The 21,052-nt window shown below is 39.4% G+C and overlaps 1 protein-coding gene across 3 annotated transcripts in view; it reads left to right on the forward strand.

Annotated features, from left to right (window-relative positions):
• The first annotated feature begins 695 nt into the window (after positions 1 to 695).
• The window catches only part of LOC149087707 (uncharacterized), a 38,469-nt gene continuing 18,112 nt past the window's right edge, over positions 696 to 21,052 (forward strand). Inside the window, exons 1-2 of one of the 3 annotated variants that reach the window (XM_089231594.1) lie at positions 696 to 2,268; positions 16,822 to 18,553. In XM_089231594.1, the coding sequence (XP_089087720.1) occupies positions 938 to 2,266 (1,329 nt within the window). In that variant the 5' untranslated portion in view covers positions 696 to 937 and the 3' untranslated portion in view covers positions 2,267 to 2,268; positions 16,822 to 18,553. Of the gene's footprint in view, positions 2,269 to 11,277; positions 12,509 to 16,821; positions 18,554 to 21,052 lie in introns of those variants that run through there. The other 2 variants (XM_089231595.1, XM_089231593.1) reach the window with 2 other exon arrangements.

Here is a 21,052-nt window from a genome sequence, read left to right on the forward strand (position 1 = left end):
GGACAGCTACTGAATTCTGAAAGTGTATAGTCATATTTTTTCCCAATTATATATATTTCTCTTGAAAGCTTTATTTCTTCACAGCTCTCTATGGCTCCCCTTCCATTTGATTTTCACCCGTGTCCCCCCCCCCCCAGAATATCCCAGGACCGCATGGGGGTCACATGGCTTCAGGTTGAGAAACACTCGTCTAACTCATTTGCCTATCTTTTGTTATTTTGAGAGGCGGCGTAGATTTCGCTTTGTGTTTTGGAATTCTTATCTAATTTTGAGAGCGATATGTGAATGTTTTCAAATTAGCGTCGTCTTTTTTTTACAGAGAGGCTATCGTATGAAACTGACTCTGTAATCAGTTCTTTTTTTAAATGCTTGTCAATATCTGAGCTCAGATAACAATATTATTACGGCATAAAGACAAAGCAAAAAACGCAGAGCGAGTCTGTTCCAGATAATAACAATGCAGTCTGGAAAATATTTTGTATGTCTGACTCACTCGGGATGCGTATTTCATTTCATCTGCGTTATCAGCGCGTCACAATATGAAACGTCCTTGACATTTCTCTGGAAGCGCTTTCAATAGCGTTGTATCAGCAGAAAATAAACCTGTGCAAATAAAACCTTCAAAGTACGAGTTTTCATTTTACTATTTATTTTACTTTATCGGGTCCTTCTTTTTTGGCGATTTATACTCGACACGCTAAGGGTTGTATAACATATTCGATAGCTGTCATAACAGCTGCGCGCTGTTTTTCCTATTATAGTTTGCAAGTATGAAAAATACTCCGCAGATCTCACCGCAGTAAGTTTGTATGGTTAGACTGAAAAGCGTGACCAAAAAAAAAAAATCTGATAGGAGAGCTCTTTAAGAAATATTTTCGTTGAAAAACTACTTTTACTGCACTTTCGATTCTTTCCTTTACAAATATAGAGTCTACCAATGGCATATAAGAAAAAGTCATCATCTTGCAGCGAGAAAGGTTCCAACGCAGTCAAGAACCAAGATGAATTGTGGGACGTGATCGCAGTAACCGCTCAAAATGTCGATTGGGAGATGGAGGTGTCGTACGATCATGTATCGGCAGATGTCTGGATGGAGAGCAAGAACGTAACTATTGAAAAGGTTTTTGGAGCGGTTCCTGAAACGGGCTATTGGTTCTTAAGAACGAAGCTAACGAAAGCTATCGGACGTGATTCGTACGAAGTTGCGGTCGCTCTCGGATTTTTTTACTTCTCTGAACCGTCGGTCTTCACCGCTTTCAGTTTCACCGCCCAAAATGATGGATTCGATTTTTTCACCGGTGGCACTTTCCTATTCACTGCCAAGAACTCGATGCGTTATCGTGTGTGTGATGATAAGTTACCGGGAAATCCCTCCAAAGTACGCCTGACGCCTTACTTTTTGTTCCCCGAACCAGTGCGGATAACCGAATCAATTTCGTTGAAACTTGGTGTGAAAATTTACCCAGAAATTATTCTTAGCCATGAGTATATCATCATATTGCAAGAGTTTCAGATGTGGACACCACGCAATAAATTTGGATTCCATACTTCTTTGCCGAATGTTGTTATGAACGATTCCGTGATGGGTGTGGGAAGCGAGACAATTTCTTGTCACCAAGCCATTCTGTCCTGTAGGTCGCCAACCTTTGCCGAATTTTTTGCACCGTATGGCCGTAGAAAGATTTTTAAACACAAGTTTTTATTAATAGAAATAAACGAAAACTTTGATGCTGACATCATCAGTATGATGATGAATTTTATATACACTTCAGATTCGCCGGAACTCACGATCAATTCAGCGAAGAAACTCTTGGATGTAGCAAACAGATTCAAAGTGCGTGATTTGAAAACCGTTTGTGAAAAATATTTGACTTCAGAAACGCGCAGGTTGTCTAAAGCCAAACATTTCAAGAACCTCGATGATAAGATCATGCAAAAGTTGGAGGTAGTCGTGAATGACATCAAAACTCGCGAGACATTCACGGTGCAATCCGCGATGATGATTTTAAATCTTACGAAAAACTTTCCGGTGAAGAGCGTGAAAAGCGATTGCGAGGAATTCTTGACAATGGCCATCGACGAATCAAATGTTTTCGAAATTCTCATGAAAGCCGACTGCTGCAGGGCATCGAAATTGAAACGGAAATGTATAGAGTTTGTGAAAAGGCACTTCGTGGATTTTACCATGGATCAGTACGACATTTTGATCGAAGAAAGACCTAGCTTGCTGAAAGACATACTAATGGCGATTGCAGATGCTCAGTAAAGGTAATTAAACAATTTTCCTCCTAACATCGTCTCATTTTGAAACCTTAAAATTTAGCGTTATTAGTATATTCTGCTCTAATTCTGTATTAATATAATGTATATAGTTTTTTTGTTTTTGGGAATCTCTTTTTGGGTGTTTTTGCCTGTTGTCTCCTTTCCATCGCTCCTGGTTTCATTTGTGTTTTTTTTATGGAAGATCATTTTTTTCATTCTGAAGAAATCTCAGAGTCTACTATATATATTTTTTCATTGTCTCAATTTCGGTGACGATATCATGAGAATATCAAACAACGTGTCATATTATAGCGTAACTACGAAAAATCATCCATTTTCATAGTTACGAAGAGATTGTGGGGGAGAGAAGGTGATATTGATTGAACATTTCTTAACCTTATATGGTTAGGTCCAGTTTGGATCAGAGTGATACTTGGATCGATTGGCTGATCTTTTAATCTTGGCACTATAAAAACTATTAACGTTAAAATAATTTAAAAAATCTAACCTGATTGGAGAAGTTAAAGAGAGGATTAGTATATTAGGTCATTGGCTTTTTTCTTCCTTCTCATTTCAGATTACTGTCAATTGGATCAGTTCTTCATGATTACATTCGTGGAGCTCGGGATCCCTATCCTTGGTCGATATTTCCTATCCTATCAAACAGCATCTGCTATCTGAGGCCGGGATTACACTTTAAAAGTTTGATAAAAGATATTTTACGAAACTTGAGAAAAACAACCAATAAGTAATAGTGTGTATCGATTACATTTGCTCGAATGTAACCGGTACGTTCATTCATAGACGTACGCAGAATTTTCTCGGGGGGGGGGGGGTGTCGGCGGCGGTGTTTACGTTTTTTTCTCCAAAAATCTCGCTTGAACAGTCCCCCCTTTTGCGTACGCCAATGAACGCATTGCATTTCCCGGCCTTGCAAAAGAGGAAAAAATTTATATGGAACCGAGAGAGTGACGTCACCATATAAAGTTCGTGCAAAACAAAAACTAAATTCATAATTATTCAGCGTTGGCGACTATATATATATATCTAAACTTCATCCACGCCAAACACAATGAAACTAAGCGATAAACGATTGCGAACGAGAGCGAAACGACTTCGAGCATTGAGATTACTCAGCCGTAGATAAGTATCTCTACTGGGACTGATTCAAATTTTTAAAAACGTTTGAAAGCGAACTCTAATATCGAACCATTTCTTTATAAGAGAAAATAAAATGGCATGTAAAGAAATTGCGCCACCTTGTAGCAAGAAGATGACGTATGACGTGACTCAAATGAAAAATGAAATGAGGTCCTGTTACGTGATCGCCGAAACTGCTGATGCTTTCGAACAAGATTTTGTTATCTTTCGGGATGAAATTGAAGAAAATATTGATCGTAAAGTAGCGATTATTAGGAAGAGAGGCGCCCTTCATGAAACGCACAATTTGTCAGTGATGGTGAGAATGAGCGAAATAGACCACGATTCGTACGAAGTCGCTATAATGTTAGGCATCTTTTATCCGTCAGATCTTGTACCAATTTTTGTGCCTTTCACTTTCACAGCTATCAATCAAGATGGGTATCTTCGGAGGATGGACTTCTCTACGGGTGGAACACTCCTGTTTACTAAAGAGGATTGGAACGCATTATCTGAGTTTGGGGACATTCTCCAAGATAAGTTGATGAATCTATCAATCGTGTCACAATACTTTATATTTCCTAAAACGGTTCGTGTTACTGAAAGTGTACCGTTGAAACTCCGCGTGCAGATTTATCCACAAATCGTTAAAAATCGGGAATATCTTGACAAACTGAGGAAATATGAAATACGTAATCCCCGCTACAAACTTGGATTCCAATCGTTTTTACCAAGTGATGTTTTCAGTGATTTCGCTATACGGGCAGGGAATGTGGATGTTTTCTGTCACAAAGACATTCTATCATGTAGGTCACAATACTTCAATGAGCTGTTTCAACCGCATGTTCGGAGGAAACTGTTCCGAAACAAGTACCAATTCATAGAGGTCAGCGATGACTTCGACGCCGGAACTATCAGGATGATGATAGATTTCATCTACACGTCAGAGATCCCAATCCTGAATGTCGATTCAGCTGTGAAACTCTTGGATGCCGCGAATGAGTTTCAAGTGCGTGACTTACAACGCGTTTGCGTCGAATACTTAAAGGCAGAAATGGATCATCAAATCTTTCCGAAAGCATCGTGTTTCGAATCTCAAGATAAAACTGAAATATCTTTGAAATTGAAAGACGTTGCTAAAGATGTCACAAACCTGCAAGAAATTACCGAAGCAATGGATATTATAATTTCAAACGATCCAGAAAAGCCGAAGGTTCATAATTGCTTGAAAACGTCGGGCTCTTTGCCCTGTCTGTCTCACGATGAACTTCTTTCCGTCGAATTCATGTTGAACCAATCAATAGACAAGATGATCGATTTCACGCAAGATCACTGGAAAGATTTCACCAGTCACTTCTATAACACGGTGGTCAGAGAATCGCCTGCTTCACTGAGAGCTATACTGGTTGCAATTGCTTCATCTTTGTGACGTCTCCTGTTCTTTTCTACTATTTCCAGTGAACTTTCATAATACTTTGAACAGATATTCTTTGGAAAAAGACTTTCAGCCGCTATTTTGTTAATTACTGATGTACACAGCAGTGCATAGCAAACGGGGCGTATGGCATTTTATTGCCGAGCCGTTGATACTATACGAGCCTATACCTCCGGTTAGAAAAAGTTTCCAAATAATGTGTACACTGTACAACTCAAATATTCCATTCATGTTTCAAGGGGATTTATAGATATTAAAATAAAAATTCTAATTTTTTTTATACGGACACTGCTCAGGAACTCAATTAGAAAGTTGTTACCCCGTCTCTCCTGCCAAACAGAAAAAAAAATTATACGTTTTTAAGTGCCTTATTCGCTGAGATATTAAATTCGAGAAATTGTAGAGAAAGTTGGGAAAAACCAGCATTTTCTAAATGCGCAAAAACCATTTTACCCGCATTTAACACTGTTTTTTTCCCCAGTTTTCCTGTTTTTCGAATTCGAATATCTCTGTGCACTTAGAAACGTCGAATTTTTTTTTTTTTTGGCATCATCAGAGACAGGGCAACAACTTCCTAATTTGGTTTTGTGGCGCATGGGGATTGCATAAGAAGTTATTTTTTATTTTATTTTAATAACTATACCACCCCTTGAAAAATGAATGACATATCTGAGTACTACACGTTGTTTGGAAACTTCTTTTAATTAGAAGTATGCCTCTAGGATCAACGGTTCAAAGCGTGGCTTATAGAGACGTTAATTACTACCCCGTGCAATCTCTATAAATTATCAAAAAAAACTTGAAAGTAAAATGTCATACCCTCTATTTGATATGTGTGCACCTCGTATATTTCTTTACCTCTGCGTATAACATACTTGCATATACCGTATTCTTCAATTAGGGTGTGAACGTGGTGCGTCCGTCTTTACGATTCTGGAAACCCGCGTCGTCTCCGATTGGTTAAAAAACCCGAATATCAAGCCAAAAAAGTTGAAATTCGGGTTTTTAACCAATCGGAGACGACGCGGGTTTCCAGAATCAGAAATACGGACGTACTATGTTCTCAGCCCTAGCCGGCATGTAAAATTTTAAAAATTTTTCTCAAATTTAACCTTTCGCATACATGCACTTCATAATTTTCACATACACATACGACCTCGTCTTTCTCTTCACATGGGCCCCTCAGGGACCCCTCTTGAAGGCAGCTAGTGTCAGAGATGACAGGCACTGCCAGAAAATATCCCTCCATTCCATTCCGGCATGTAAGGAAACAGCGATATAAAACCAGCATGGAAATTCGAGTGATGGTGTTTTCATTTATTCAAAAAAGAAATACTAATCCATGTTGGAATGAATCGAGAAGCTCTTCTCATATGCAGATAAGACAGCCATAATTTTTACGGTTAGTGTACTATATATATATATATGACTATCATGATTATTAGTTTTTTTGAGATAATTGCTCTTATTTTGGTTGTGTTTTGTGGTATTTTTTATACATTTAACTTTTCCCATACAGAAATATATAAAAAATGGGCATATTCTTTCAGCTACCTCGTTGGACGATTTGCCTGTTGTAGTATTTGTGTATGCGTATTCCGACATGCTAAATGAATTGTGGGATATTTGCCTTTTTTAATTTGAAATAGATTGTGATTTCCGTCGTGTCGAATAAAACGAGTTATTTTGATGCTACAGTGAAACCTCGATATAACGATACTCTGCGGCCCAATAAAAAAAAATATATATACATATATATCGTTGCATAGGGATCACAGTTCAGCAACCGAGGAAAAGAAAACCAAGAAAATTTGTTTGTATTTATTCCACTGGCGCTTGGACGTAACACTACGTCCGTGATCTCGTAAAGGGGTTAATAAAATTCAGATACAAATGCGTTGCCCTCGTCAAGTTGTTTATCGCATTGCACTAATGCAGGTTATGACCCAAAATTCAAAGGATTGTATGCTATGCTCGAAAGTTGCACCCAAATCTGTTGATGTTTGTGTGAATATTTTGTGAAATTTCATTTAACATATCGTGTATAAAAACACTGTAATTGTACTAATACACGTGATAGATTAAAATTTTGTAATGATACAATAAATATGTATTTTTGAAATCATGTTTCAGATTCGAGTTAAAATGTCAAAAAAAATAGCATTCTCCGTAAAACGCGTTCAAGTTTTTTTATTCACGGATTATTTGTATGTAAAACCTCAGCACTAAAATGCACGTAACGTCGGTTTTAAGCGTCACATAATTTCCTGACACAGGGGTACAACAAAAACGGCGACATGACCGCAGAAAAAATTGCTACTGCAGGGAGTCCCCCCATCGAGGGGGTCAGCGCACCAATCCTTCGATGAGTATAAAAAAAAACAAGCCTGCCGTTCGGAATCGGCAATAAATTGTAGGTCCCGGTCTAATTAGCCCTCGTGAGCAGAAAATGACCGTGGTGCGACAGAAATGATCAATAAGCGTCACATAAACGAACAAGGCCTGTTTTAGGTCGGGATTACGCTATAAATGTTTCACAAAAATTCGTTTATAAAACTTGAAAATTCAACCAATAATGCTTACGGTTAGGCCCCTTTCACACGGAGCGGATGCGGGTCCGCATACCCTTTCAAACGAGCGCTGAAGATGCGGACGAATCACCCGCATCTTTAGTTCGAAATTCGTGCATATAAACTGTTTTTTCGCAATTTTTGCTATTATTTTTCTCCTTCACCCCTGATTCAGTGGCCATAGGCAGAAGAAAAAAAAATTCAGGAGATATCAAAGAATTTGCAAGTAGTAAAAAAGGGAAGGGGCAGAGACTTTCAAAATGCCTGTGCTTAGAAATATTCACATCACAATTCTGTCTTAGGCCGGGATTACAATATAAAAGTTCGTTTATAAAACTTGAAAAATGCAACCAATAGGCGGATCAGTCAAGTTCTCTCGAATGTAACAGATGTGTTTATTGGTTACATTTTTCAAGTTTTATAAAATAACTTTCATAAACCTTTTAGAGTGAAATCCCATCCTTAGATTAGTCTCACTTCTGAAATGTAAAATTTCATTTTTTCAGTTTATAGACTGAATATCGAGTAAAATAAACTTGTAGGTATCGGGGGAACCACCAAAAATATTCAAGTGCTAGGGTCTTCAAACGTCTTAATCCGGCCCTGAGTGAACACCGTACGTGGATAACGTTGTTTAATAAAAGTATTTTTTTTAAAGTTTAAAAAAATTAACAGATTAAAAATTTTTAAAAATAACAAATATTTAAAATAATATTTCAGATATTTTTAAATAATTTTAAAAATTTAAAAAGAAAAAAATTAAGGTTTTGACACATGCGGACGACGTCCGGACCCGCATGAACATTTCCTAGGTGCGGAGATTTTTCGGCTCGTCTGAAAGGCGCAGTATATTCCAATTGTTAATACTTCTTCCGGACCCGCATCCGCTCCGTGTGAAAGGGCCCTTATACATTCGGGCAAATGCAACCGATGCCTTTATCGGTTGCATTTTTCATGTTTTATAAATGAACGTTTATGAAACTTTTTTATAATCCCGGCCTTAAAATCACAAGAAAGAGGGCTTCCATGAAGAATGAGGGGAAAAAAATCCGATATTTTCTTTCGAAATGACGTTCTTAACGTAGTCGAAAATACTTTAAATCCCCCCCCCCCCGCTTATTACCTTACTCCCCGCATTAGTCGGCATGCCGTGAAACTCGAGGGACACCAGTTTTATGGATGCTTGGGTCAGGTGCATTCCCGGCATGCTGGGAAAAAGCAAGATTTAATAAGGATCGCAATTTCGCATTAAACCAATTCAATTGATTCTTTTAGCATGAAGATTATTTCGAATTTTTCAGAATCTGTTACTCGAATTTCCCGGCATGTCAGAAAATACGGGCATTCCCAGAAATGCTGTTTCCCGGCATGCCTGCTATTGCGGGGTAATATGGTGTTCACTTTCTCGTGTTAACTAAACGTGTATATCGTTCCCATATCTCTTAAAAAAAAAGTATTTTTTTTTTACGAAAGTAAAAAATTGGGTGTGTGTCGTAAAATTATGAATTTTTATAAAAGTAGCAATTTTAGGCAGAACTTTCCATTCTGTTCGGCACAATATTTTTAAAGATATTGTTCAATTTACGTGATATTTGTTTTCAATCAATCCATTTTAAGAATTTATAACTGAATCATTTATAATTGAACAATTTTTATACATGCACATCTTTTTTTTAAATAAATTAAAAATCATGGTTGTTAAGTGAAAATTTAAATTATGTGTTTTGTGATCCTTGGACCCACTCTTTTCAATTTTTACGATCAAGGAATTGATCGGACTGTTAGCAAATTGGCGGGGATTGACGAGATATCTGATGATATCTCGTCGAGATGATTCTGAAAAGTCCTTTCATTCAAGCATTGATAAGCCAAGATACATTGTAAACTTAATTTCTAAATGGAATAGTTTTCCTTCGGCCTCTGACTATGCGGCTGCTAAAAATCGGAAGAAAGCTTACTTTATTAAGGAAGATGAGACAATTTTCATAAAAGGTTTAGTTATTTCTGCTTTGCTGCTTAAAGGGTTAATGGGTGCAGTTAGGAATCAAAGCGGTATAGAGAAGCTGCTCCGGGAAAATTTCAATAGGATTTTAGCACGGGCAAATGAATGGAGCGTGACCTTCAGCGCTGACAAATGCATGATCACTCATTTTGGTTCGAAAAACCCACGATTCACTTACGATCTGAGTGGGAAAATTATTCTGCATGCAAAACACTAGGCTCATCGATTCGGGAATTCTCATTGGCGAGCGGCTTAGGTTTTCTGAAAAAAGCAAATAAAAATGTTCTATTCGATTCTTGAAAAAAGTCTCTTCGCATTCTCCCAGAGTCATTATTCGGCTTTTTCGAATAGGGCAGTTTGCCTGTTGTGGCGTTGTATTTGTATATGATGGATCGTGAAGTAGTGTCGCACACACACCGTCTTTCAAATGCTTCGACTAGGGGGGGACACCAGTTTCGATCAGTTTGGGATAATTTCAGGTAATTCAAATTTATGTTTGCTCCTTTTGCGATACGATTTTTATACAACTTTCCATGACTATTTATTATCCGTGCCCGTTGCACTTTACTTTAACTTGATTAATTTGATTCTTCGATTTACATAATTTTTGATTTCCTTGCACTATATGTAATCTTTGACGAATCAATAAATTTTGGTTTTACCGGAGATGCCCTGTTCCCCCCTCGGGGGGGGGGGGCAAAGTGCTTGCGTTGCTTCTTGCGACAGAGCCTGGGTGTCTCGCGGTTTCTCCAGTTCTCCAGGTAATTGTGTTGCCTGGAGTTTTTCTCCAACAGGATTGTAAATGCATTCACTGTTGTTCAGTCACTTTCTCTGGCTTATTATTTTTAGGTAGCTGCGTTTAGACCTATGATAACCACAATTTTTTATGGGCATTTTTTTAGTACTATTTATTTTTTCCAGCCACCCTGTTGGCATAGGCGCAGTTAGACTTGGAAGTCTGGGGAGGCATGGCCATTATTGCTGGGGGGGGGGGGGGAGCAAGATGATGTCAATACATATATACATTATTTTTTATACAAAAATTGCCACGTTTCAATTCAATTGGTCGAATGGTCGACCAATTGAATTTATTTGTCTTAAAAACGTGGCAATTTTTGTATAAATTAAAACCACGCAAAGTTTCTCATTTTTGTGATAATATATATACATTAGATCAGTGACTCCACCTTTGACGCTGGAGGGGTAATGTCCCCCGTATCTCCGCCCATGCCTGTTGGGCGTTTTGCTTGTTGTGATTTATAATTTTGTATTTGTTTGATATTGCAATGTTATTATTCAGAAAATCGTATGGCAATATATTTCTTTCGTCTTGTATTTCTTTTTCATAGGACTTTATTAGTGGCAATGATATCAGCAGCGGTTTATACCCCTGTTGAGGATAATTTTTAATTCAGGTTGAACTTGACAGTTTAATGAGAATAAAAATTCACTCGGACTTCTCTCCTAAGAATTACCATTACCAGCCACTGCGTTCGTGTAGAGCTGGGCATTATGGGTGGACTCACGTCGCGAGGAATCGGGTTCCACGTCTGCAAGCGACACAGTGGTTCCAGAATCCTACGTACTAATGATGAAATTTCAACTTCAATTTTGCGTACCACAAAAAACGTTCTATTCTTGGTCCTTACATGGGTAAGATTCACAAAGCTTCGGCTTTGAGCTGGGGAGGGGAGAAGGTGGTTCTTGTTTATATCTGGGGAAAAACCCCGGTTCCAGGATATAGGAGTGAACCGACCCTGGGCATTACTTGTAGGAACAGTAGTTGCAAACAATACATATCTTATCAGACTTTAGGTAAATTTCCCAAACATTCACTCGTGCCACATCGCAATTACGACATTCATGATTTTCATTCTTTATCGATATTGCTTGGTTACTGCGAGCTTATCTTCAACAATGAGTCTATCGATAAGGATATCACTATGACGTTTTGCTTCAAAGTAGACGTCCTCTCCTACAGAAAACTATTATTTTGTTGAAGCGAATTTTTACAGACTATCTTATCCAGACGATTTTACTTAAAGAAACATTTTTCTCGCGATGTCGGACAAGATGTGGAAAAAGAAATTCAGCGTCGGTGATGTGATCGCCCAATTAGATCGTGAGTTCGATTTCGAATGGGAGTTCGATCTTGAAGGCGCACCGAAGAATCTCGAACATATGCCTGAAATACCCATCTCGAGTTCTATCCAGGGTGACTGGCACTTGAAATTGAATCCAACTAAAGCGGACATCGATTCGCTCAATGTAGCCATTGCGTTGAGTTTTACTTACCGCACTGAAGATCCTAAACCCATTTTTGCCGCTTTCACCTTGTCGGTGCGGAATAAAAGTGGGTTTAATTTTTCAACTGGTGGCACGCATTTATTTTCGGTGGATTGGCCGCTTGGTAGTAACCTTGAATTCGAAGAATACGGGGAAACTACCCAGTCACCATACATAATGTTTCCCGAGACTGTTCGAGTCGTCAAATCGGATCCGCTGAGAATCTCAGTAACGGTTTACCCACGAACCGTTTTCAGCCAGGAATACATTGTCAAGTTACGCAAATGCCAAGTCCTTAACGGCCGTTACAAATTCGGATTCCAGTCGTCACTACCGAGACGTGTTTTCAGCGATTTCGTGATTCGAGTTGGAGAGGTCGAAATATTTTGTCACATGGACATTTTGTCCTGTCGGTCACCTTATTTCGCTAAGATGTTCGAGACACGTGAGGACAGGATATTGATCAAGGACTTTCACGATGAGTTCGCGATTGATTGCGATGAATTCGATGCTTACAGTATCAAGACGATGGTGGATTTCATTTACGATTCGGAAATCCCGGAACTTAATTTCAAATCTGCTACGGCTCTCTCAAAAGCTGCAGATAAGTTCCAGGTGCAAGAGTTGAAAATTGCATGTGAGAAATATTTGAAAATTGCCATCTGGGAATCGAATGCTTCCAAGGATAGTTGCCGCTCTCCATCGGAAGACACGATTTTTACGCAACTTACTTCTCAAGTCGTTAAAATGAAAATTGAGGGGAAAAAGAGCGAATCTTTCATGTACATTTAACACGATGGAGACACTGAAGATGTAGGTATTCAATTTCTGTGTACCATCCCCAAAAAATTTCATTGCTGAATGTTGCATAATTTCCAAAAGTAAATAGTGCGTGTGCGACTGAGACCTAAATAATATTTCATTGTACAGTAAAACCCCTCTTTTGCGGACACTCACGGGACAAAAAACAAATATCCGTCAAGGGTGGGTGAGCATATCGGGGGAGGGCTCCTGTATTAATTGTAATATATACAATCAATAGTAACCGTGATACGGTTCTTTATTTAATATGAATGAAATTTTGAAATTATGAGACGCGTTTAAAGTCATGAAAATACATAATTTTTGCATTGATACGAAATTAAAATTAAGAAATAGTTTAATACCATACAACGTTTACACATACTGAATTAACATCTTTTGGAGAAACTGATCGGTCGTAGTGCGGTGTTCTTTGCGGAGTATTTCAACTTCTTCAATATGTATTTTACGCCGAAAGACTATATCTAATGTCTTTCCGTCATTGTGTTTTCAATGTGTTTACACGAAAATGCAACTATACTAATCAATTTCATTTGCAAGAGCACGAACTCCAATTTTACGCTCCTAACTGAATTTGAGACATCGATTTTTTTCTCTTAGTGATAGAGAGCGACAATTATATCTAATCTGGCCATATTAAACAGTGGGGGAATAATCTAAAATATAGGAGCACAATTAGAAGTATATGATTTCAGATTCAAATGGACATCACAGTTGCCAAACATTAACAAACTTCGAGCCAAAATTTCATTCAAAAGTAGCCAAATATAAAAAAGTTGATAAAATATTTAGACATATGCTGCCATCTAGTGAGCATAATGCGAACCAAAATTGCAATTATGCGTGTCTGTACGTACAGGGGTTTTATTCCAATGGAACGAATGATGAAAATGGTTTCCGTGACCGTATCTGAGGGGCATTGAATGGAGGTTCGGAATACATTAATTTAAATACGCTTTTTGCCGGGATATTTTTATTTGGCCGTAAAACAGGCATGACTGCTTCTGGGAGTGACCTTTGAAGACCAGACACACACCGCTTCCCATCTGAGAGAGATATCGAAGGGTTCCCGAAGGATGGGTGTATCCGGAAATTTTTATTAGAAAGTGACCGTCAAGAGGGGTTTTACTGTATTAATGCATCGATTCTGAAAATCCTCTTGACTTTGCAATACACTTCCCCCCCCCCCAGGTGTCTGGGAGGAATCTGGTTTGAAATGACCGAATGAGAAATAACGTAATCTTTTTATACTTCTAGCTTATCAAATCCCAAGCACTATGTGGCCATAGCTATTGGCAAAAAATGTTAGGCTCCAGAAAGTTTTCTCTGGAGCCCAAGTTTATCCTGAATTCGTCGAGCTCTAATTTACCGTCTACAATTGTGATACATTGCTATTGGATAATTTACTCAAATATTACTTTTGAAAGAAGGGGAAGAAAATGTCTGCGATGCTATTCGGTGTTTTGTAGACTTTAAATGGTTTATGTACGGAGTGTCCAAAAGATTCGTAAATGTTTTAAAAATTCATAAAGATTGGAGGAATTGGTACACTTAAATGCGGTTTGCGAAAAGGTTATTTTCACGAAGGGTGTTACTTTACAAAAGACCTTAGCTTAAATTTTTGTCGACAGAGGACGCTGCACGAAAGCAAATTACAGAACTTTGGACTTGAACCTTTCTTTTGGTCTCTTCTGCGCTCGAAACGTTCTTAAAGCTTCACCAGGTGATTCATGGCAAAAAAAAAAAAACCTCACCAATAGCGCTTTATCCATCAAATGTCAACTTCACAATTAAAACGTTATGTAGGTGCTAGTACCAGCAAAATTCACGAATGAGCTGTTATTCGCTCACCCTACATTTTATAGAACTCTGATTTTCATATTGTCGTACCGTTCCCGAGACTTTCTTTTGACGAAAAATGTAATCGCACAGCTGTCATCAAATGCTGTGTAACAAGCTGCTATTTCATCATGATTAGGGTTGACCAGTACAGTACAGTATAGAACCGAGCACGCCCAGGCTCTGTCGCTTTTGCGATATAAGCTCATTGATCGCGAGATCGTGGGCGTGCCGGAAAAAAACCCAAACCAGCAAGCCGGCCGGGAAAGCACACCCGGTTATCCCAACATCCCGCCAATCCCCCCAAGCAGCACAACCAAACCCCCAATCCCAGGGCACATCACCGCTCGACAAAGCCAGGACAGCACCGCGGGGCGCAACCCCCCCCCCAGCCCCGACACCCGCGACAAGGCCCCGCCGGCGCGGTACACAGCGCCCCAACACGCCCCGCGAAGGGAGACCCCCGACCACCCCCACAAACCTCCATCGCGGACACGAGAGAGAACACGCCACAGGACGGGGACACCAACCCCATCAAGAAAAACACGGAACGCCTCGCGACAAGGGCCCCAACCGACGCACCACGCACGAAGCCACCCGACCGCCGACACCCATTCCCACCCTCCCTGCCATCCCCCGCACCCCTGAACGGTCCACCCCCCTCCCCACCCGAGGAGCACATGCGGGCGCAACAGTCAGAGCCGCAGTTTGCCAAAAGACATGTGCCACATCATGAAAAAAAATAAAATACTACAGATATATGAAATTGGTCCTCTGCAGCCGTTGCCGAGAGAGGTATTCCGTGAAGTGCTGTGAACTTTGACTCTTACGGGTTCTCCACATCATCTTCGTCGGTGAAATCTTGTTCTGAATATTCGACTAGTCTGTTGACCAGTCTGCAGATCGCCTGAGTTGGCCCCTGTTTGCTGGTGTCGTCTCCTCATCTGGGCTGTTATCTTCATCCAGTTTGGCTTTTTCTGGGTGATTTTTCAGGAATCTGAGCATTTCCACCAGCTTCCATGTAGATTCAGGTCTGTCAAGGATTGCTTTGATAGAATAAACGGTATGTTGGGGGTCATAAATACGAGATATCACCCCGGTTCTCTCCAAAAACCATTACCGCCTCTCAGAGAAATCACCAAATATAGCTAACGAATATAGTTCTTGGTTAGAAATTCAGTTCTAGAAAATATGAAGTGATTTTCAAAATGTATTTACTGATAAAATAATGTACCTACTGGCATAATCTACATTGAATTCGAAAAGACATAAGACAAAGTGAAGAGATCGGTATTTTTTTAAAAACTTAACTATGTCAATGTGTCGATGAGACCTGTGAAAGTTACTCCATATTCTCTGGCCTGTGCTCTTTTTGGTTTTCGTTCACGACCTCCCACCTGCACTAAGTTCCATACAAGTTTCCATGTATGCAAATGATGTAAAATTTTATACGAACATCCATGGTTTCAACTCGTGCTTCAACATTCGGGCTGCTTGCGACAGGCTTCCAGATGTTAACCCAACGAACTTCCCATCCACAACAGCAAGTCAACTGAACATTTAGCCCGTGAATTTATTATCAGAATTACACTCTGTCGAAATTCGCACATCCCGCACATGGAACTGATTTGCCCGGTGAGATTTTGACGAAGCCCACAATCCATAAGTTTTATCAGCTTTTGTTTTTAGTTAGTATTCTAGGGTTAAACACTGCCACAAATCTGCAAAATCACCGACTGTTGCTGAAATGGCTGGAAATTATGAAATAATTTTAGAATAAAAAAAGTATATTTTTACTCACGAAACTACTTTCATGAGTGGAAAATGAAGGACTACTGGAATACACGGTAACTTGAAATGTAGTTCACGGAAAAAACGTTGATTATGAGTGCGTTTGAGATGATCATTCAGATATAGTCATAATTATTATTATATGGTATAATTGATAAGTTATGAAAGCTATCTTCATTCACCATTTTAAATAAAGATTACAAATTCGAGTAAGCTTCGTTGAAAATGAACGGAACAATTGTAAGAAATCGGAACGGACAAAAATACGGGTACGTCCCGTAAAATACCGGACACATGGTCACACCCGCTCATGTTGTAAGTTAGAGGTCCGTCGAAATCATCTCAGATATTTCACTGGTCATTGGATACAAAAAAAAGTTAAGAAACGCTGCTCTACCAAATGCAAAGAGGACTTTTTCCACTCCTGACACTTCGGTCCCGATAACAAGCCCCGTATCCCCTCTGAATCAGAGCCACCCACGAGTATCGCCACAAATGTTTAGTGAACAAATCTGTCACACACATGGGATTATTATGTCATTCAATCAAATTTAAAATTCCTAAATTTAGTTTTAAATGATTAAAATTAATTGAGGTGAATCTAGTCAAGTTTCATTTCTATCGCGCGAGATTCTCGTGCATATTTTTTTTATTATATTTATTTTTTTTTTCAGGGCCGTCTCAAGAGCATCATGGGCCCCCCCGGGCCAAGGGATTTTTCTGAGGCCCTACCTGGCGAATTATAGAAAATTTCAACCAGATCGCACTTTTGTGAGGCCCCGGGTGGGCCCCATGCGTTGAAACAGCACTGCTACTGTTATGTCGTTGTGGTTTTAAACTTATCATTGTATTCTTTACGTAGTTTTACATACACATCTTTTAATTGTAGAATATTTTTTATTTTATTTTTATTTATTTTATTTTACTTGCTTTTTTATTTTACCTGTTTATTTTTGTGTGTGTGGGCCTTACCCCCCCCCCCCTCCTCTTTGTGATGTAAATGCACCCTGTCATCATTCACAAATAATGTAAGTAAATAAACAAATAAGTTATAATGCACTTTTTTTTTATGGAAATGTGAAATTTGTGTATGATCCCGAATAAAAATAACATTAAGAGTTTCAATCACTCATATCTCGGTAAATTTTCTTTGAAGTTCGAATGGTACATCTTGTTTTCGCGTAATAGAAGGCAAAAAATGGTAAAAAGAATAATAAATTTTGAACTTTGTAATTTTCTATGAAAAAAGTAATTTTTGTGTCAAATTTTGAGCACAATTCACGTAATATTCGAAACGCGATTACAAAAAAAAAAAAAAAAAATTCTACGTATGAATGAAATGTTTTGTTCTTTTTCACAGTGGATTTAGATAGTAATGATGCAGGTTTGTGTGGTACCAAAATTTAAGGAATTGTTTGGTACTCATAAATTATATCGACACATGTATGTGTCACTGCTAAAGCCAATTCGAGACGGGGCCAGGCACTTCGTGAATCGGCCAAGAGTGAATTGGCCAAAGTATGAATCGCAGAAATGATTCGGAATCTGACCGGAGATCCCTGACCAAAGTTGACAATGATATGTTGATGTGAAACGGACCCGTAGGAGGCCAAATCAATTTTCTTTTAATCGCCAACGTGTGATACATGCGATGCGGGGAAAAAAGTGAAATTTAAGAGAAAAACTATATAAATAATTATACAAATGCTAAAATTTTAGAGAAAACAAATGATTACTGCATAGTGACTGCGGTTTGATGGGTTGCCATAACTAACTTGGAAATAATTATCGTGAAAAAATACGCCAACTTCACGATGTTCCGGAATCATGTCTTTTGTTATTGGGTTTTGGCCAGTGATTACCAGTCATTTCGTGAACTGGCCTGGTCAACATATAACGAAATTGGCCAATTTCTGGCTTTGGCAGTAGCACATATATACAGTATAACATAGGCGTACTCAGAATTTTCTCAAGGGGAGATGTGTTTAAATTTTTTTTTCTTCTCAGGGGGGGGGGGGAGAGGATTACGTTTTTTCCTGCAAAATACCACTATAATCTCTGCTTGAGGGCGGGTTAGAACCCCAACCCCCCTTTGCGTACGCCAATGCATATATATATGTATATATATATATAGTACACTGTGTCATAAAATTATAAACTTTTATAAAAGTGGCCATTTTACGCAGAACTACGATTTTACTCCTTTTTTCTTTGTCGACACTTGATGGTATTCAATTTACGTGATATTTATTTGTTTTAAATCCATTTCAAAATATTGTAATTGAATGATTAAAAATTGAACAATTTTTATGCGTATTGTTTTTTATATAAATTTATAATCATGGTTGTTAATTAAATTATCTAATTGATATTGTTATGCAATTGTTATTATTCATAAAATTGTATCATAATATGTTTCTTTCATCTTGTGTGTTTTTTTCGTGTCTCTCTTTAGTAACGACAACACAGGGCCGTAGCTAGGATTTTTTGCCGCTCCACAATTTTAAAATTCGATAATTCTGTAACGATATTCTTTGTTCCAACCTAAAACTGCCAAAAATCCCCCTTCAATTTTCCCGCCCAGGGCAGTTGCCTCCCCTTGCCCCCTCTCCCTAGTTCCGACCTTGCGATAACATCAGCAGTGATTTATACCCCCCCCCCTTCCTCCTACCTGATAATTTTTAATTTTGACGGTACTTGAGAATTATCATTATCAGCGCCACTGTGCGTTGGTTCACGGAAATTCCCTCCCCGGCGTTTCGCTCTCCTGACCGTGTGAGTGGGTGATTGAGGCCAAGTAAGTGACTGTATGAGTGACTAAGTGGGTGCGTGACGGCAAGCCTGACCAAGTGGGCGGGTGAATGGCAGCGTGAATTGCTAAGTGTGCGACCATATGAATGATCAAGTGAGTGGGTGAGTGACCAAGTGATTTCATGAATAATCGCATGATTGACCGATTGAAGAAGTGTGTGACCGTGTGAGTGAACAAGTGAATGGGTCTGTTACCGTATGTGTAAATGACACTATGTGGGCGTATGAGATACCAAGTGAGTGCGGTCACTTCCTTGGTCACTCGTACGGCCACTCACTCATACAGCCACTCAGGATTCACACTTGTGCTTTGTGATGAACTAACGTTACGAATACTCTCGGGTTCCATTGCCGCAGGCGGCACAGTGATGGTGTGCTGAAGTCGTCAAGCACGAAAGCGATCCGGTCATCCATTTAAAAATGTCTCTTCGCGGAGAACAATGTGCCGGTCGTTTGGCCATCGAGCTGGCGTCTCATCGTGAGCATCCATGTTTGAACCCCCATTGACAGCGCAGTGGTAGACGGCTGAAGTTGGTTTTCTGCGTTTCTCTAACTTTGAAGCGTTACTGTTAGCTCATAGTTTCCCAAACGTTTTGTTCCATCGCTCCCTTCTTCAGAAATGATTTCTCCCATCGCTCCCAACTCAAGTGAACCCACATAATCCTATGCTATACCCATATAGCTTCTATCACCACCCCCGGACCATTCCTTCGCCCACCGGGGGCGATATATAGCCCGTCTCCCATCCAAAAAAAGCTTCTCCACAGAGAGGGCGTACCTGCAACACGACAGTGACGTAAAATGAAAATTTACCATCTTTACTTCATAATATGGAAGACAGATGGCAGCAACCAGCAAGAACATAAACAATCACAATTATGGCCACATGAATGCGTTAGAGCCACACATGCATACACTCAATAACACACACATTCCGACATGCATGAAATTGTTAGAAATTCCGTAGCGAGGAGCATGTACGGAAAAGTAGCAGTAGTCAAATGCGTCACCGCAGTGGTGATCAGCAGAAGTTGATTTCCTGTGGATCCCAACTTCGAGGCGCAAAAGCGAGCCGATCTCCCCATTAAAAAGTCTCGCCACAGAGAGCAACAGGCCTACAACGATAAATTATTCAGTCATTACACTTCACTCATAGTTAGAAAAACTGGTGGCAGATGGCAGCACTACACATAACAAGCATTACACAGAAACTAACTTCACGTCATTTATCAATCCGTTAGAGGTTCCGCAGAGAAACATAAACGAGGTGCATGTGTGGTGTAGTAGTAGTAGTCAAATGCGTAGCACTTCCAACAAGAAAAACAGATGGCAGCATTTTTACAGCACGAAACACGTCTTGCTCTGATACTACAAATACGTTAAGGTGTCACGCACACACACACACGACACCATCAGGCCTGCACCAATTCATTAGAAATTCTTAGAGAACGACAGGTGCATGTAGATTTTAATAGAGGTAGTACCACCAAGCATCCATATCCAATCTCTTTGTACATGCGTAATTTACACTTTCCGATATCGTGCGGTGCAAGTATGCTCGCGCAAAAACAAGTTTGTACTTGGAATATGCCAAGCTCAGGTGAGAGAGGCGATGAGTTCTCTCTGGTTGCTACTTGTCTATCGGGAAAAAAAATTCAACAAATAATACCTTCTCACTACCACTTTATACCTTACATTCATATCTTACACATTTCTCTACGGAATCTCTTACGAATTGGTCCATACCGGAATGTGCGTGTACGTGTTATGAACCTAACGTTAAGTCTGTTTATGTATAATGCTGCCACCTGCCATCAATTTTTCTAACTATGGGTGAAGTGTATTGGGGTTGAAGATTTTACCATTGTAGGCCTGTTGCTCTCTGTGGCGGGACTTTTTATTGGGGAGATCTTTGTCGACTCAACGAAGGGTAAAGACTAGTACAAGTCTTTGTAGTGTATATGCAGCCTGCGTCGTGCGCACGTTCAGTTTGCGCAAGTGCGGCTTTGCGTAAGCATGTATAATCAAAACTCATTAGTTCTTCAAGCCTCTTGTACCCTAGGAAATATATTGCTCCACATTCTCCTACCTACG

The sequence above is a fragment of the Pholcus phalangioides genome, unplaced genomic scaffold (assembly GCF_987345545.1).
Source record: "Pholcus phalangioides strain wild (caught in Gottingen) unplaced genomic scaffold, Ppha-v1.0 ptg000004l_1, whole genome shotgun sequence".
Taxonomy (NCBI): Eukaryota; Metazoa; Arthropoda; class Arachnida; order Araneae; family Pholcidae; genus Pholcus; species Pholcus phalangioides.